This window comes from Myotis brandtii, unplaced genomic scaffold, assembly GCF_000412655.1.
Source record: "Myotis brandtii unplaced genomic scaffold, ASM41265v1 scaffold927, whole genome shotgun sequence".
Classification (NCBI taxonomy): Eukaryota; Metazoa; Chordata; class Mammalia; order Chiroptera; family Vespertilionidae; genus Myotis; species Myotis brandtii.
Window position 1 is genome coordinate 2,638,366 of NW_005371823.1, and position 20,444 is coordinate 2,658,809.

General features: G+C 37.4%; 1 protein-coding gene across 2 annotated transcripts in view; it reads right to left on the bottom strand.

The window, feature by feature from the left end:
• The window catches only part of DPH6 (diphthamine biosynthesis 6), a 170,747-nt gene that overhangs the window by 143,298 nt on the left and 7,005 nt on the right, over positions 1-20,444 (bottom strand). For both annotated transcript variants that reach the window (XM_014532961.1, XM_005885769.2), the window contains exon 2: positions 18,602-18,795. In XM_014532961.1, the coding sequence (XP_014388447.1) occupies positions 18,602-18,795 (194 nt within the window). The remainder of the gene's footprint in view (positions 1-18,601; positions 18,796-20,444) is intronic.

Here is a 20,444-nt window from a genome sequence, read left to right on the forward strand (position 1 = left end):
GTGACTGAGGGTGGCATCGCAACCTCCCAATCCGCCCTGCTCTGTGCATGACAGGGCGGCGCCCCAACTCCCCAATCGGCCCTGCTCTGAGCCCGACCAGGGGCTGCACCTAGGGATTGGGCCTGCCCTCTGCCACCCGGGAGCAGGCCTAAGCCAGCAGGTCGTTATCTCCTGAGGGGTCCCAGACTGCGAGAGAGCACAGGCCGGGCTGAGGGACCACCCTCCCCGCCAAGTGCACAAATTTTTGATATAAGGATAAATTAGAATACAATGTATAGAGAAAATAACAGTGCCTGGTAGGTAGTACTACATAAACAACAGCAATTATTATTACAATAATCAAAAATAATTGAAAAATTCACGTGGCTCTGGGCTTACTAACAATCTATATAAAGAGGAAACCAAATGAGCTGCATGATATACAGTAAAAATACATCTCCATACAATAAAAATTGTCCAATATTTATAGTAAAGCAAACTATTATAAAGACTAAGTCCTGAGAGAAATTTCACCCTTGGATCACTATAAAGTTTAATGTGTGATATGGTGAAAATTCTCAACAGCTTCCCTAAAACAACATACAACAAAAAATTTTGAGCACCTCATATGGACAAGGGGCCATGATGGTCACTGCAGAGTATCCAAAGTTAAAAAACAGTCCCTGCTTTCAAGAGGTTATAAACTAACAAGGAAGATATATTATACTAGAAGCCCGGTGCATGAAATTCATGCACTGAGTGGGAGAGGGGTGTCCCCTCAGCCCGGCCTGTGCCCTCTCACAGTCCGGGACCCCTCAGGGGATTTCCGCCTGTCGGCTTAGGCCCGATCGCCTTGCCTGCTGGCTGCTTCCTACCGCTCAGTTCGCTGCCCCTTAGTGCTGACACGGAGGCGGGAGAGGCTCCCACCACCGCACTCACTAGCAGTGAGCCCAGCTTCTGGCTGAGTGGCACTCTTCCTGCATTGAGCGTCTGTCCCCTGGTGGTCAGTGTGCATCATAGCGACCGATCATTCCTCCCGTTGGTCAATTTGCATATTAGAATTTTATTATATAGGACTAGAGGCCCGATGCACGAAATTTGTGCAAGGGGCTTGGCCCTCGCAGCCGCGGTGGCTTGCCTTGGCCCTTGCAGCCCCAGCTTCATTCAGAAGGTCATCCAGAAGGACGTCCAAAAGGACGTCGGAAGGTTGTTCGGCTGTCTGGCCTAATTAGCATATTACGCTTTTACTATTACAGATATGCAAAAAATGGTGTAAAACAAGGCATAATGTAATAACTACCCAAAAGAGTAACTAAATGCTAGAGAATTCAAAATAAGAAAGGTACATTTGAAGAGATCAGGAACAATACCTTTTCATCCTTATCATTCTCTCCTTCAACATAAAATCCAAAGGCCTATTAAGAACCTGCCAGAATACATAAGAGTCCACGTCTATTTTCCCTTTTTTGGTCCCCATCACTTCTTATCTGAAATTTTAAGATGCTGTTTTGCACTTTATTATCTTTGAGATCTTCATGTCCTTGTGAGATGCATGGCATGCTGGGCTGTGCTCAGGTGCTACCTCCATGCTACTCTCCTCTTCACTCTTTAGAAATCCCAGAAGCCCACTGACCTCACAGTGCACAGCACAGTATGTGTTACAGGCTCAGAGGACAACTGATTTGTGACTTGAGTAATCATGAATACCCTCAGGCTACAAAGCTTTCTGCAAGATGGTTAAAACAGTAGTTCTTAAACTTCTGAAAAGAACATACCACTGTGAGATTATAATAAAAAACAGGATCTCTCCCAGAAAATTTAAAGAAAATTTTAGAGTTCAAAACACCTTTTCTCTCTAGTTAAGAAATACTGTCTTAAAGTATCACATTATCCTGCATTGAAATCAACTAGACTGATTCTTGTTAGCATTGGGTGATCAAGTCTGGGTTATCTGGCCACTCAAATCAGCAGGTGAGGGTTAAGGTAGTCAGAAAAATAACTATGAGACCAATAAATATTAAAGGAGCCAAATTGTGAAAGGCTCAAAAGGGAAGACCAGGGGTTATTTATCAAATTATGATGATTCTCCTTCTCCTCCTCATCTTCCTGCAAAATCTATCTATATATATAAAAGCCTAAGCAACTGGCCGACCAGCCAACCAGCCAGTAGCTATGATGTGCACTGACCACAAGGGGGCAGATTATCAACACAGGAGCATGGAAACATGGAGTAGTCTGATGAATCTTAGAGGGAAGGGGGGAGGGTGGGAAGAGATTAACCAAAGATCTTATATGCATACTAGAGGCATGGTGAACAAATTCATGCACCGGTGGGGTCCCTGGCCTGGCCTGCAGGGATCAGGCCAAAACTGGCTCTCTGACATCCCCTGAGGGGTCCCGGATTGTGAGAGGGCACAGGCCAGGCCTCTAGTTACTATATAAAAAAGAATCCATAAGAGAACCGGTCTTACGAATTCTTTGTAATGGCTCTAGAACCAATCCTATAGTAGGTAGCAAAGAATTCTGCACAGGGGAAATAATCAATGTCTCATACAGAGTTGTTGCCTCTTCTCATTTGTCAACTTCTTTTTACAGAAATATACAACAATCATATTAGCTGAATTTTGTCAAGGTTAGATAGGCTTAATTTTGTTCAGTAAGTTTAATTTAACAACAGCTCACTAAGCACCCAGTGTGTGCAAGTAAGTACACAAAGTACCCAAAGCCCAGCACTGTAAATTCTATGAATAAGAGTGGTACAATTCTGCTGGCATTGAGAAGTAACTGTACTTACATACAGGAGTGCACATAATAGCCCAATCTACTACCCCTGGACATTCAAAACGTCATTTTATAAAATCTCGTAATTTTTCATATACTCCTTCAAAATTCTAAATTCTCTAAACTCAGTTCATATAACTTGCAATGGAACTTCTTGATTGAGACTTTTTACAAAAGAGTTAATAGAAAACAGGCTGCTTCAATTTTAAAAATAAACATAGAGCCAGATTCTAAAGGAACACACCAAAATAATTCTTAATAGAAAAAAAGCATCTATTAGTAAGAACCCTTGTCATCTTTGAGTTCACTTATTTATCTTCTTTCAAAACAAACCATGCCTCAGTTTATTCATGTAGGGAACCAGATAGGAAACATTAATTCTCTTGGAAGGCTGAGTTATTTGACTGAAAGAGTCTAAAAAAGACTCAGGAGGGACAAAAATTATAGGCAACAAATGTCAAAGGATAAATTCAATCCACTATATAATATAAATTTGCCCCCATTAAAATCTCTTTTACAAAAACTGGCTCTCTGACATCCCCTGAGGGGTCCCGGATTGTGAGAGGGCACAGGCCAGGCCTCTAGTTACTATATAAAAAAGAATCCATAAGAGAACCGGTCTTACGAATTCTTTGTAATGGCTCTAGAACCAATCCTATAGTAGGTAGCAAAGAATTCTGCACAGGGGAAATAATCAATGTCTCATACAGAGTTGTTGCCTCTTCTCATTTGTCAACTTCTTTTTACAGAAATATACAACAATCATATTAGCTGAATTTTGTCAAGGTTAGATAGGCTTAATTTTGTTCAGTAAGTTTAATTTAACAACAGCTCACTAAGCACCCAGTGTGTGCAAGTAAGTACACAAAGTACCCAAAGCCCAGCACTGTAAATTCTATGAATAAGAGTGGTACAATTCTGCTGGCATTGAGAAGTAACTGTACTTACATACAGGAGTGCACATAATAGCCCAATCTACTACCCCTGGACATTCAAAACGTCATTTTATAAAATCTCGTAATTTTTCATATACTCCTTCAAAATTCTAAATTCTCTAAACTCAGTTCATATAACTTGCAATGGAACTTCTTGATTGAGACTTTTTACAAAAGAGTTAATAGAAAACAGGCTGCTTCAATTTTAAAAATAAACATAGAGCCAGATTCTAAAGGAACACACCAAAATAATTCTTAATAGAAAAAAAGCATCTATTAGTAAGAACCCTTGTCATCTTTGAGTTCACTTATTTATCTTCTTTCAAAACAAACCATGCCTCAGTTTATTCATGTAGGGAACCAGATAGGAAACATTAATTCTCTTGGAAGGCTGAGTTATTTGACTGAAAGAGTCTAAAAAAGACTCAGGAGGGACAAAAATTATAGGCAACAAATGTCAAAGGATAAATTCAATCCACTATATAATATAAATTTGCCCCCATTAAAATCTCTTTTACAATTTGAACAATTACTATCCTTTTTCTTCTCTGCATTAACATACTAATAAAGTCAAGAGGAATTACACTCATCTCAATGCCAACTTGCAGCTACTATTTAATAATAATATACTAATGGAACTTGGTATGCCATGAAAAAATGACTTTATGACTTTATTCAGCTGTACTGGATTATTTTGGAAGCAAGGGAATAAAAAAATGGGGTGGGGTGGAAGAGACCTAAGACTAGCATGAAATTTGTAGGCAAAGAAAAATGGAAAAAACTTTCTTAAACAGCATCAATATTTCTAGAAACCTAAAGAATCTCTCATATATTTTTCTCATTTATCTTCAAAACAGTGAAATAAAACAAGGAAGATATATCCATATTTTACAAATGGAATAACTGAATTCCAGAGGAGAATAGTAGAACACAATGTCTTTAGAATCCAAGAGTTGCATAGAGTCCCATAAGAAGTAAAAAAGAATGAAATACAATACCTGCCCCACAAGGTACTTACAATATTTAAAGAAAAACCCACCATATATACTAATAAAAGCCTAGGTGGCCCTCATGCGTGAAGTCATCACCAGATGGCTGCCACAGGGCGGCCGCCACAGGATGACCACCACAAGATTGCTGCGTGCACAGCAGAGGCAGGGCCCAGTGGCCGCTCCACGCAGTGAGGCCTGGGGGTCCCATAGCTCCACACGGCGTGGAGGAGGTCAGTCCCGGCGTCTCCACCGCCTCACACAGAGGAGGCAGGTCCCGGCGGAGAAGGTGGGTCATGGCAAGGGAGGGCAGTTGTGGGAGATCGGGCCAGCAGGGGAGGGAGTTGAGGGCAATCAGGCAGGCAGGGGAGGGCAGTTGGGGGTGATCAGGCTGGCAGGCAGAAGTGGTTAGGGGCAATCAGGCAGGCAGGCAGGCGAGAGGTTAGGAGCCAGCAGTCCTGGATTGTGAGAGGGATGTCTGATGCTGGCAGTCGGACATCCCCCTAGGGGTCCCAGAATGGAGAGGGTGCAGGCTGGGCTGAGGGACAACCCCCCTCCGTGCACGAATTTCATGCACCTGGCCTATAGTATAAAATAAAACAAAAACAAAAAACCAGTAGTTCCGTATGTAAAGATAGATTAAGTACACAGAAGAGGTACAATGTTTTAAAAAGGTTCCAGGGAGAAAGATACTATACTCAGTGGGGGCACATCAAGGAAGATATCAAAAAGGAGATGCTGCCCTAACTGGTTTGGCTCAGTGGATAGAGCGTCGGCCTGCGGACTCAAGGGTCCTAGGTTCGATTCCGGTCAAGGGCATGTACCTTGGTTGCGGGCACATACCCAATAGGGAGTGTGCAGGAGGCAGCTGATTGATGTTTCTCTCTCATCGATGTTTCTAACTCTCTATCCCTCTCCCTTCCTCTCTGTAAAATATCAATAAAATGTATTTTTTTTTAAAAAAAGGGAGATGCCATGCAAAAGAAGGAATTGGAGAGGAAAGCTAATTCTCACTAAAATATAACACTATGCAGGAAAGACAGAAACTATGTGGTGGAATAACAGTTTAATTTAGGGTGAAACATAGGTTCTATGTAGAGAAATACTGGATGGGAAAAGTTAAATATCAGTTCAAGTCATATCGCAGAACACCTAATGGATCGATGGTAAGCAACAAAAATTTATGATGAAGAGACTAATGTGACTGAATCTACACTTTAGGGAGATTGTAGGTAAGAGTTTGCAGGATAAGACTGGACAAAGACCCTAAGAAGAATACAAGAAGTCAATTAATTTATAGTTCTGAAGCCAGGTTTAATCTGACATGGTGCCCAAAAGCCTACATAATCTATTAAGACTCTATATTATGTAATTCTCTTTCTTTGGAGTGTCTTTATCTGGTTTTGGAATTAGTGTAATGCTAGCCTCATAAAAAGAGCCTGGAGTTGTTCCTTCTTGGATTTTTTGGAATAGTTTAAGGAGAATAGGTGCTAGTTCTTTGAACGTTTGGTAAAACTACCCTGTGAAGCCCTCCTGACCAGGGCTATAACATCAATTGTTATAGGCCTATTCAGGTTTTCTGATTCTTCCTCAGTTTTGGAAGACTGTATTTTTCTAGGAATTTGTCCAGGTTGTCCAGCTTGTTGGCATATAGTTGTTCATAGTATTTTGTTACAATCCTTTGTATTTCTGTGGTATCAGGTGCTACTTTCCCTCTTTCATTTCTGATTTTATTTATTTGGGTCTTCTCTCTTTGTTTCTTGATGAGTCTGGCTAGCAGTTCATCAATCTTATTTATCTTTTCAAAGAACCAGCTCTTGGTTTCACTGATCTTTTGTATTGTTATTTTAGCCTCAGCCAATATTCCTGATGAACACATGTTAAAATCCTCAACAAAATATTAGCAAATTGGATCCAACAATATATTAAAAAGATCATACATCATGACCAAGTGGGATTTATTCCAGGGATGCAAGGCTGGTACAATATTCCCAAATCAATAAATGTGATATATCACATAAACAAACTGAAGGTAAAAATCACATGATCATATCAATAGACGCAGAAAAAGCATTGGACAAAACCCAACATCCATTTTTGATAAAAATTCTCAACAAAGTGGGAATAAAGGGATTATACTTCAACATAATAAAGTCCATATATGACAAAGCTACAGCCAATATCATATTCAATGGGCAAAAACTAAAACCATTTCCCCTAAGAACAGGAACAAGAGAGGGATGTCCACTTCACCAGTTTCATTTAACATAGTATTGGAAATTCTAGCCACAGTGATCAGACAAGAAAAAAAAATAAAGGACATCCAAATTGGAAAGGAGGAAGGAAACTGTCATTATTCACACGTGACATGTATATTATACCCAAAAACCACTAAAGACTCCGCCAAAAAAAAAAATCTAGATTTAATAAATGAATTCAGCAATATAGCAGGATACAAAATTAAAATCCAGAAATTTATGGCATTTTTATACACCAATAATGAACTCTCAGAAAGAGAAACTAAACAATGCCATTTACCATTGCAACAAAGAAGTAAGATACTTAGGAATAAACTTAATAAGTAAAAAGACCTATACTCAGAAAATTATAGGATGTTGAAAAAAGATTGAAGAAGATATAAATAAGTGGAAGAATATACTGTGCTCATGGATTGGTAGAATTAACATCATTAAAATGTCCATACTACCCAAAGCAATCTATAGATTCAATACAATCCCTATTAAAATACCAATGGCATATTTCACAGATCTAGAATAATCTAAAAATGTATATGGAACCATAAGAAATACTGAATAGCCACAGCAATCTTGTGAAAGAACAAAGCTGGAGGGATCACAATACTGGATAACAAGCTATACTACAAAGCTACTGTAATCAAAATAGCCTGGCACAAGAACAGGCATATAGACCAATGGAACAGAACAGAGAACCCAGAAATCAACCCAAGCCATTATACTCAATATCTGACAAAAGAGGCATGATCATACAATGGAGTTAAGATAGTTTCTCTTCAATAAATGGTGTTTGGAAAATTGGACAAGTACATACAAAAAAATAAAACTAGACAACCAACTTACACCATATGCAAAAATCAAAATGGATAAAAGACTTATATGTAAGTCATGAAACCATAAAAAATCCTAGAAGAAAATGTAGGCAGCAAAATATCAGACATCTTACTAGCAGAATTTTCACTGATACATCACCTAAGGCAAGGGAAATAAAAGAAAAAAATAAATGGTACTACATCAAAATAAAAAGTTTCTGTACAGAAAGAGAAACCAGAATCAAAATGAAAAGGGAACCCACTGTATGAGAGAACATATTTGCCAAAGATATATTTGATAAGGGGTTAATTTCCAAAATATATAAAATATTCATACAACTCAACCAAAAGAAGACAAACAACCCAATTAAAAAATGGTCAGAGGACCTAAATAGACACTTCTCCAACAAGGACATACAAATGACCAAGAAACATATGAAAAAAATGCTCAACATCACTAATCATCAGAGAGATGCAAATTAAAATGACAATGAGGTACCACCTCACACCTGTCAGAATGGCTAAAATCAATAAATCAACAAACAACAAGTGATGTGGAGAAAAATGAACCCTAATACACTGCTGGTGGGAAAGCAGACTGGTACAACCACTATGAAAAACAGTGTGGAGTTTCCTCAAAAAATTAAAAATGGAACTGACATTTGACCCAGTGATTTGACTTCTAGGAATATATCTTAAGGAGCCTGAAACACCAATCAGAAAGAATATATGCACTCATACATTCATAGCAACATTATTTACAATAGCTAAGATCTGGAAATAGCCCAAGTTCCTATCAGTAGATGAGTGGATAAAAACGGTGGTACATTTACACAATGGAATACTATACAGCTGTAATAAAGAACTATGTCTTACCCTTTGAAACAACATGGAGGGACCAGGAGGTTATTATGCTAATCGAAATAAGCCAGTCAAAGAAAGACAAATATCACATGATCTCACTTATATGTGGCATCTAATGAATAAAATAAACTAAATAACAGAATAGATCCAGAGACATGAAAGCATGTAACAGACTGATGATTCTCAGAGGGAAGGGTAAATCTACTTTTGCTCTACCGTGTATTTGTGATATATAGCTATAATAATTCTCTCTGATTATCAACATTGCCCAGTGAAAGCTGAATAAATCAGCCATGGAACTGTCAGTTTATAAGATACCTTACATAGAATTCCTGTCACTTTTTATTTAAATACTAAGGCCCAGTGCACGAATTTGTGCACAGTTGGGGTCCCAAAGGGGTGAGGCGGGATGTGATCAGCCCTCTGGGCGGACGGTGGGATGCCCTTGCAGCCTTGGATCCGGATTTGTCCCGCTGACTTTCGCACCGGTTGTCAGGAGCCAACTGACAGCCGCTTTTATATTGTTTCTTCCTTGTGGGGCACCTAGGGAGAGGAAGCAGCAGCAGTGCCCAAGGCCGACTTCCAGGAGGCCACTAGCACTGTTGGGATGGTGCTAGTGGCACTGGTCCGTCGGTGCCTGGCCCGTTCTCCGGAGATTGGACCTGCAGGACTACTGAGGGAGGGAGTGAGTGGCTGGTGGGCCGCCAGGACAGGTCTCAGCTGAGCGGTGCTCCCACTGTGGGAGCACACTGATCACCAGGGGGCAGCTCCTGTGTTGAGCATCTGCTCCCTGGTGGTCAGTGTGCAACACAGCAACCAGTCGTTCCGGTCATTCGGTCACTTAGGCTTTTATATATATACATCAGCATCAAGCCCCATCAGTCTACCTCTTCAATGTCCCGTCTTTACCTTCCCCACTGCTACTCCTCCAGTTCACATCCTCACAATCTTTCAACTAGCCTAATATCTCAATTTTCTATTTGAACTCATTTCCAGCGTTCCACTTCTCTAATCTATCTTCTTGCACTATCATGGTTCAACCTAATGATTTTGAAGTTCCCTTTAAGCCAGTGGTTCTCAACCTTCCTAATGCTGCGACCCTTTAATACAGTTCCTCATGTTGTGGTGACCCCCAACCATAAAATTATTTTCGTTGCTACTTCATAACTGTAATTTTGCTACTGTTATGGATCGTAATGTAATTATCTGATATGCAGGATGTATTTTCATTGTTACAAATTGAACATAATTAAAGCATAGTGATTAATCACAAAAACAATATGTAATTATATATGTGTTTTCTGATGGTCTTAGGCGACCCCTGTGAAAGGGTTGTTCGACCCCCAAAGAAGTCGCGACCCACAGGATGAGAACCGCTGCTTTAAGCATACAAGTCTATATAATTCCTTTTGCAAAATCCTTTCAAATTTATTTTACCAATAAGAAATATATGTAACAGCCTAGCATACACATTATACACACACACACACACACACACACACGTTTCACAAAATAATTAACCTTACTACACACAATGCATTATGATATTTTCTATTTTATTCTACAAAAGGTTTCTTAAAAAATACATGGTATCATAGTCAGGGGGAAAAAAAACTTACTAGGACACAGGCACCAAAGACTAGAAAGCATAAAGAAATTTGAAAGACAAGTTAAACATACAGAGCACACTTTAAAATATATAGAGTAGATGATAAAATGGAAAGAAATCTATAGTTTGTAGAAGAAAGGAATACAAGGACATAAACATAAGTCAACTGTTTAATTTATAGGATATATATATTGTGTGTGTGTGTATATCATGTTCAAAGGCTGTTAAATCGCGTTGTTTACCCATATCTTCAGAAAAATACCACTTCTACTGTCGTGGTAAACAACCTGCTTCCCTATTTATAATGGTCTGGCCCTCTAGCAACTTCAGCACGAAATTATAGCTAATTTGCCTACAAATGTCAGGTGGTCATAATAATCTGGCCATTCAGTGTAGAGGCACTGAAAGAGGCAAAAGAGAAAAAGAAAGAGTATATATGTGTATGTGTAATATACACCCACATTCATTGATATCAAGTGGAAAAAATTCAAGGTTGAGGAAACAAAATGATAGTTTTGCTAGAATGAGGGAATCACATTTTCTACACTTTAGGGGGGAATCTATAGATTAAGACTCTAAACCTGTGATAAATTTAAAAACTGTAATAAATGACAGCATTTTTACCCCCAGACATATCTTCCTTGTGTATTTTCTCATGCATGCCTGGCTTTATCTTCTGCAAGGACCAGGCATGGCATAGCCTCAATAAAGCCACACCTGGGAGTCAAAATGATGCTGGTCTGTGCTAATTCCAACTCTTCTGTTTACATCTCCCAGAATCAATACTAGCAAAGCACTTCTTGCGCCAAAGGACCAGGTTTAATGTCCAAAATCTTGGGAACAGACAGGACTTGAGGCAAGCTGTGCAATGCTGAAGAGCCAGGAGCAATCTGTACAGGGCTATGTGCCTGTTTATTTAGCACTATATCTGGGTACTTTTTGCAAATCTTAAGGCTATCTTATATGTTCCTCCCACTCCAAATCTTTTGGATATGCCTGAAGCCACCCAATGACTTAGAGTTTTCTCCCCTCCCCCAAGATCCAAAGTGAAAAGATATCAACAAAGTAATTTTCCACCATAATAAATAGGTTTACTAACATGCAGATACCAAAAATGATTTGAAAAGTATCTGCTCAGCACTTTTATAAAATATTCTGCAGCTGGAAAATTTTCTTGGTACACTAAGTGGTTACACTGCCAAATCTAACTGGATCCCTTATTTTGAAAAGTTTCACTATAATGCCCATTCCATTTAAGCTTCTAAATGGAAAAACAAAAATAAAATGAAATTACCAATAATTTTATATCATGTTGTAACAATGTTATGGCTCCTCTTCATTAGATAAATTATTACATTTAAAAAATTGATAAATTTTGGACTAATTTGTTCAACAATGCTTTAAAAGCCAGCCATATGCCAGGAATCCTGCTTGACAATAGAGATATAAAATAAGGAGCACTGAGCATATCTGTGAGGGTCTCACAATCTAGCAAGAGATAGCCATATAAACAATCCTAGCAATGTCCTGAGAGCACAGTAAGGTATAGAAAAGCTGCCATGGAAGAGACAAGATTGCTAAATTAGAGCTGGTTTCATAGAAGGGTATGAAAGAAGAAGGGTTCTTTAGGAAAACAAAAAGATAAGGATATAGAAAAGCACAGGCAGAAACTCAGATGTGAAGAGGAATCTCCTAGAAATGTAGGTAGTTCAGTATAATTTGAACCCAGAAGCTTTTGTAGGATTTAAAGGACTTCTTCTTTTTTCTTAAAAAAAAATAAAAATAAATGATGAGAGAGAATCACTGATTGGCTGCCTCCTGCACGCCCCACACTGGGATTGAGCCCGCAACCCGGGCATGTGCCTTGACCACCAGGAATAGAACCGTGATCTTCTGGTTCATAGGTTGAAGCTCAACCACTGAGCCAAGCTGCAGGACCTCTTCTTAAAGATTCTTGTGTTAGACTAATGGGTTTGGACTTTATCTTAATAGTGGGTCATTCAAATATTTATACAGATCAGCTGACAACAATATGGTAAGAAGGGCTAGATGGAGCACAGAAGACGATACTGAGGGCAAGTTGACTAGTTAGGAGATTCTTGCACACTACAGATGAAAAAACAGTAACAGTGGGAATAAAATCATAGAAATGTCAACATGACCTACAGATCTGATGGTGGTGGCTGGGATAAGAGGGGGCTGATAAAAATTGAAAGTCTAATAGTGAGGCTCACGTTAGACTTAGGTGGTGGGGTACATGATGATTTTAACTAAGAGGGGTAGACAGGAAATGAAGCAAGTTTTGTACAAAAAAATTATGAATACATTTTGAACTTGTTAAGTTTACCATGCAAATATGACATTAAGGGGAAAAAATCATAAGCTACTGAATATATAGGTCCTAGAGTATAAGCTTACAGTTGTGGCCCCAATGGTCAACTATTTTTGAAAATAGTAAGATGACAGAAAGGAAGAAAAGCAAAAAAAAGAGAGAGAAGAAGAGAAAGAGAGAGATATTGAAAGGAAAACCATCTAGGATGGTTCTGTAGTTTGTAAACAGTTGAACCTATTCATTTTCAGGAAGTCTTGCTCTTTGCTGCCCTGCCACAGTACACCCTTATACCAGCAATAGCCTGCCTTATATTTGCAGATTCACCCTTCTCTCAACGGGTTCTGTTGTTTCTACAGAACAAAGAGACTCCATCTTTTGTTCCAAGAATGGCATATGACCTAGATCTACCCAGTAAAATGAAATCATCTCCAAACAATGACTGGGCTTATGGATGATACGAGTCAGGACACAGAGTGACAATGAAACATAATTGGATGTTTCTTTGAACTATTTAAGAAGACAGGAGCTTTTCCTACTAGAATATAACTGGGAGCTATCTTCAACCTACAAGGGTCCTGGCTAAGAACAGAATCAACAGAAAGCAGAGGCAAGAAATAGAAATAGGAGCTCTGGCCAGTGTGGCTAAATGGTTCAACTCCAGGTCAAGGACATGTACCTGGGTTGCAGGTTCAATCCCTGGTCTTGGTCGGGAAGTGTGTGGGAGGCAATCAATGGATGTGTCTCCCTCACATTGATGTTTCTATCTCTCTCTCGCCCTCCCTCCTTTCCACTCTCTCTAAAAATCAATGGAAAAAAATATCCTTGGGTGAGGATTAACCAAAAAACAGCAACAACACAGAAATAGGAAAATGGGTAGTGAGGGAAACTTTGATTATTTAATGTGTCCTGCATCTAGTCTACTTGAAACCAAACTTAAATTATTGTCAAGAAATCCTCATTTTATTTAAACCAGCTTGAATATGACTTTCTGTTCCTGGTAACCAAAAGAATTCTAACCAAAGCAAAGAGTAAATGGCAATTGATATTTACTAAAAATATTAACTTAAAATCTGTTTTCAAAAGCCAGTCATTTATTTACAAACCTATCAATAGTAAATATTCCATTAAAAAGGCAGTTATTCATTTATTGTTGTATTCAAATCACAAGCGTCATTAAGTAATTCAAGGTTATGAATACCAAGATACCTAATGAAAAAAAATAATATGAGAAGAAAAGTACCAAAGATTAAGACAGGAAAACTGAAATTAAATATTAAACTTAAGGAAGGACATTAAATTAATTATATTATAATAAAATTAACATATTTCTGGATCAAAAGATTCCATTAAAATTAAAACAAAGGTATAACCTCCAAAAAAACAAAGAGAACAGGGGTGAGACAACAATGGGGAAAAAATTTCTTTAGTCAAAAAGCAGATGAAGAAGGGATGATGACGGATAAATCAACAGAAAAAGCTATAATCTACTTTTTGCATGGAAAAGAAGAAAGCCAAGAAAGGATCTAAACTAGGCCACATTATCCTGAACTCTAGGTATAACAAATGTGAGATATGAGGCTAGAAAAATTCTGAAGTCTAAGTTAAAAGTGTTCACAGTCAGCAACCAAGACCTTTGAAAAAGCCTACCATAACACAAGAGAACAAAACATAAGAAAAAAAAGACCACAAAGAAAACATTAATATTTCAGGGAATAAATGACAATGTTTAAAATCTCTATCTGTATTTAAAGAAGAATGTAGGGATGCTATACCATAGAAAGAGAAACAGGTTGTTATATATATAAAAAAAAAGAACAATCTAAAACAAGTCAAGTTCTTGGTTATTAAAAATGATTGCTAAAATATATAAGAAAAGACAAGAGACATGAAATTTCATTCTAAGCAGTCTAAAATTTCAACAGTGAGAGTACCAGAAACAGGGAATAGAGAAAGTCAGGGTACCATATTATCAAACAAATAATGGGAAAGCATTTCCCAGAGTTGTTCTCACATGGCAATTTTATTGGCTCTGCCATTTTTTGCATCAGATTTGACATCAGGTTTTTTTTCCACATGGGGAAAGTAAAGACCATAGCAATTCTAGGTCTCACATCCACACATGCCTCTGTACAGGAGAAAGAGCTTATCTTCTGCCAACCATCCATCATCCTAGACTTCATTCTATGTGGTACAATACAGGTTAACAAAACCATCCCTGATCTGATCACTATGCCCAGGAGAATGCAATATTGTGGCTGGCTTTCACTTGGATTAATGCTGTCCCTGAATTAACATTAAGGGAAAAAGGACAGGGATATGCTGCTTCCCAATATGCAGCAGAGAAGCAGGGGAAGCAACCTTCAATGCCCAATACGTTTTTGTGACATTTCAGTACACCAAGCAAACACAATCATAAAAGTTAACAGAGAAAAAAACACTTGAGTCAGCTAAAAAGGAACAAAAATTACATCAGCATCAAACTTCTCATCAACAAAATGGTAGAGTACCATGAAGCAATGCTTTCAGTGATTTGCGGAAGAATGACTTTTAATCTAAAATTTTAAATTCAACCAATGTATCGATCAAATGTGAGGACAGAATAGGAACATTTTCAAAATGTAAGGATTTGAAAGTACCTTCTCTAAGGAAGTTTTTTAAAGATGGACTCCATTTAAGTAAGAGGAAAAACCAAGAAAGAGAAAGATAGCAAATCCAGTAAGAAGTGGCTCTAAACCAGTGGAGAAAGAAATAATATATTGATCCTTAAATATATTCTCTATAGAGGTAAGTTTATAGATATCTTTCAGTAACTACTACATCCCTTATGTAACTTAAAATTTTACACAGAATTTTAAAAATACAACATTTTCAGGAAATAATACAGGTTATCTATATGCCAAATTACTCCAGATGAGAACTAAAGTGACATTTTAATATTAAAGAAATTCTAAAGAATAAAAGAATAGTTATATGAAAATCAGGTATTCTGCAAACAGCTTAGAATATCTATAATAATAAAAGTGTAATATGATAATTAGACTGGACGTCCTTCCAGATGAAGCCAGGGCTGCAAGGGAAGCCCGGGTCCCGGATGCCTGCCGGAGGCCAGAGGGAAGCCCAGGTCCCAGGTGCCAGAGGGAAGCCAGTGCCAGCAGCTGGGAGAAGGAAGACCTACTTTTGCAAGAAGTTCGTGCATCGGGCCTCTAGTGTGTGTGTGTGTGTGTGTGTGTGTGTGTGTGTGTGTGTGTGTGTATGAAGGTATATATATATATATATCATAATCATCTGATGCATGAGATATAAAGGCTTATTATAGTTCTAATAGTTTTCATGACTTCTATAAAACTTAGGAAAATGTTAACTCTGTAAATTAGTCCAAATCTTTCCTACTTCTTTTCAACTAGCTCTAATATTTAGGGGGAAAAAGAACTATAAAAACAAAAATGACTTACATGTGAAAATCACAAAATTAAAATCTGTTATAAATACATGTTTAAAATTAAAGGGAATCTAAATGTTTTTAATGTTCCATTAATATTTAAAAGATTTAAAAAAGCAGTTCCATACTTTTCTTACAAGTGAAGACTAACTTGACAAATTACAGGTCTTCTAGATTCATTTTTTCCATAATTATTTAATTATTCATTAGAATATGTAAGACCTCTACTAGAATCTTTGTACCAGTGGCTCATAAATGGATATGATTATCCAAGTCTGGTTATACAATCTCTTACATAAAAACAATATATTTCTGATATCGATGTCCTTAAACTATCCCAAAGTAAAATTAATATTTCTACACAGAAAAAGAAGAAACTATTTGGTCCCAGATAACTTGATAACATCTCTTTCAACTGTAGTTATAATTATCATGTACAAACTTCCAAAGCAGAAGTTGTCAAGATTTAACATTATCATTAATATATGTCATAACTGATGGTTATAAAAGATAATGGGAGAGCATCCATTTCTCCAAAGACAGCATAGATAAAAAGATAAATTTCTCCTTAATTATTACTAATCTGACCATTTTTAATTAAATTGATTAGTAATTTATTATCTTTCCCTTTCTTAGAAGGCTGTTATTATCACAGAGTTTCTCCAAAGTTATCAGTTATCAATGATTTTTAAGCAATCCAATTACTTCTTATGTGAACCCCACCATTTTGTAATACTGGCTTATGCTATAACTTAATTATTAAATTTCTTTATATGCTGAGAAAGAAATTTTGAAAATGCAAAATTTGCACTCAGTATCTCATACTGTCAAGATCCTAGTTGCCCTTATGGAGAGAAGACTATTAAAAGTGGACTATTAAAACTCTTATGTTTTCCCCCTTGTTTGATAATCAAAATAGTTTTCATTAGCATGTATCTTCCCTAAAGGAAGAAACCGGGTCCCTGTGATTTCCTTTGAAAGTATCTACTTCTTATGCTATCCAGAACTAAACAGTAAATTATGGAATTATTCTAAGTGTTTCCCCTATCAGTTTCTTTTTTAAAGAATAAATGAAAATGTTGTGATATACAAAATAAATACTTTAGTCAAACAAACTTTAAAGGAATTTAAATACTTTATATATTTTTAATCAAAATCCTTAATTGATATTAAGCTTTAATCAGCATCAAATTTAAAGTTTAGACTGAAGTAATTATTTGGAACTAGCAAATTTACATGACATGGGTTCATGACTAACTTCTGAAAAGCTGAACTCTGAAGATTAAGAAAATGAAATGCAATATCCCTTTGTAGAATAAGAGACAGAAATCTTTCTTTCTTTGTAAAAAAAAGAAAATAGTTAAGTCATCCAGGAAATACTGGTTTTAATTCTCTGTTTCATTCTATATGCTTATATGAATTGACTCTAGTTGACTGGATAGAATTCATATTTAAGAAGAATACAGAACTGAATTCAAATACTTGACTACCGATGAGAATAAAAAGATAATCTCCATTAATTAATACTTACTGAATATAATGCCTACTAGATAAATAACCCCCCACCCCCACTTTCCCTCCTAAAATTTCTGTCTAGAGCAGTGGTTCTCAACCTTCCTAATGCCAAGACCCTTTAATACAGTTCCTCATGTTGTGGTGACCCCCAACCATAAAATTATTTTCGTTGCTACTTCATAACTGTAATTTTGCTACTGTTATGGATCGTAATGTAAATATCTGATATGCAGGATCGTAATGTAAATATTGTTACAAATTGAACATAATTAAAGCATAGTGATTAATCACAAAAACAATATGTAATTATATATGTGTTTTCCAATGGTCTTAGGCGAACCCTGTGAAAGGGTCATTCGACCCCCAAAGGGGTCTCGACCCACAGGTTGAGAACCGCTGGTCTAGAGAAATTAACAATGAATATGCAACAGCTGCCAAACTCTTACATATAGGGACTTAAGTATATAATTCATACCTCTTCTATTAGGTTTAAACAAGGCTCCGTTTCTCACTTTCTGTAGGTCTAGTTAAATTTCACCATATCAGAAAGGTCTTGCTTGGCCACTCCCTGCTGTCACTCTCGTCACCCTGACTCTTTCATTCCTCTTCATAGCACCCTTCACCACCAAGCATATTGTTCATTTGTTTGTTTGTTTGTTTATTGTCTGTCTCCTTCCAGGGGAAAGTAATCTCCTACAGTACAGGATTTTGTCTGATTTGTGCAATGCCCCATTCCCTAGTTCCTAGAACTATATGTCAAGCACACAGTACATATTTAAAAAGTATTTGTTACAAAAAAAAAGTGATTGAAAGGTCATCAGTTTCAAAATCCTAAGGAAAAAAAAACTTAGCTAAATATCATCTGACAATCCTGGTTGCCAAACTATACCAAAAGTTTTATTTTTAAATAATATTTAATAGAAAGGTATAGTAACAATTTTCTTTTCTATTCAAAAAGACAAAAAAAAAACTTTCCATAGAGCAGTTGGGCTACTAGCAGTTACAAATTATTTATTACTAAATAAGTCAATAAATGTAATTTTGCAAATTATATGTTAAATTCAGTAAATGTAATTGGTCACTCTGCATACCTTAACAAGTTTCAAAAGCTCATAGAGGTCTTCAACCTCATCACCTTCACATTTGGAGTACACTCGTCCTGTATCCACACTCCTTCCTCTTATGGTTCGGCGATAGAGGGGAAGAGCCATGGCTTCTGCATACAAGTCAATGGCATGATGGCCCACTGTCTGATACATGTAGCTATCCAGTTCATCTGACCCCACTGTAAAAAAGGGGAAATAATCAGTAAAACAGGATGGAAAAAAAAGTGGATTTGAAAGTCTATCTAGTTTTATTGCTTAGAGAACAGTTAACACATAACTTAAAAGTTTACTATACTATATCTCTCTGTATTCTGAAGTGAAATAAAATAAGTTGCACATTTTTCCTTAGTTGCATCCAAATATCAACAGCTATAGTAATCTCTACTGTTGATTATAAATACAATCCTATATAATAAAGAGCTAATATGCTAATTAGACTGGATGGTGGAACAGCCAGTGGGTGGGGGTGGGGCCACAGCCGAGGAGGCCAGGGCTAAGAAGGCCTACCCTTGCATGAATTTCATGTATCAGGCCTCTAGCTATATATAAATTTCAGGCCTCTAGTTATATATAAATTTTTAAAACTATGTAATTCTGTTATCACAGAAAAAGTGTGGATGGTCTTTCTCTGTTGCTAGTGGGAATAGTATTCTTGGGGTACTGCTGGAATAAGCATTTCCAGAAGCCCCCCTGGGAGGATGAAATGTGGTAGAAAGGTTTATTTCCATGGATTATATCCCTGGGTTTCAAAAGTCCCACTTCCCTTAATCTGGTCCTGGAAAATGTGCAGCTGGGGATTCAGTAGAGCTAGAAGCAAACCCAGTGTCCAGAGCTTCCATTCCATGTTGGAATTGGGTCTGGTACAGCAACACACTAGTTGCAGTCCATTAGTCCATTGTGTGGGGTGCACATGGCTGTGGACCATGCACGCCCCCTGCAACAAGAGAGCCAGGAGCCAAGAATGCAAGAGAGTGAACTCCTTTGTTTAGGAGATTAAATATCTCAAACCTTCCAGCACTTATAGTGGCCATGCCTACTCTACCCAATGACCTGTTTCCAGGTGTGACTGACCAACAAGTACCTTCCCTATTTCACCCAGACTTTATGGGAGTAAGTCTATTCGCCCCCTGTCCAGGCCCTTCCCCCAGCGATCTGAGAGGAATAGACTGGTGATTTCCCGGGAAGTGTTAAACTGCAGGTTCCTGGCAAAGCTGCAAAAATGACATATAATATTTGGTCTTCCCTTTGCTCCTTTCCTGTTATTAATAAGTAGGTTATGCCAAAACCGGTTTGGCTCAGTGGATAGAGCATCGGCCTGCGGACTGAAAGGTCCCAGGTTCGATTCCGGTCAAGGGCATGTACCTGGGTTGCGGGCACATCCCCAGTAGGAGATGTGCAGGAGGCAGCTGATCGATGTTTCTCTCTCATCGATGTTTCTAACTCTCTATCTCTCTCCCTTCCTCTCTGTAAAAAATCAATAAAATATATTTTTAAAAAAAATAAGTAGGTTAAATTATAACAGTATCACAATGAATGTTTAAAAAGAAATCTATCCAATAAATTTTAATTATTTAATTTAAAATTTATTACATAAATGTTTTTTAAATTAATCCAAGGTTATTCACAAAGTCATTGAGTTATAGCAGAAAAGCTTTCTCAATTAAATATCTACTTAGTTAATAAGTGACAAATATTTGTAAGAGAAAAATTTAGATGCTCTTGTTATGTTTTATATGCAGCATTTCAACAAAACATCTATAATAATAAAAGTGTAATATGCTAATTAGACAGGACGTCCTTCCAGATGACCTTCCAGACAAAGCCAGGG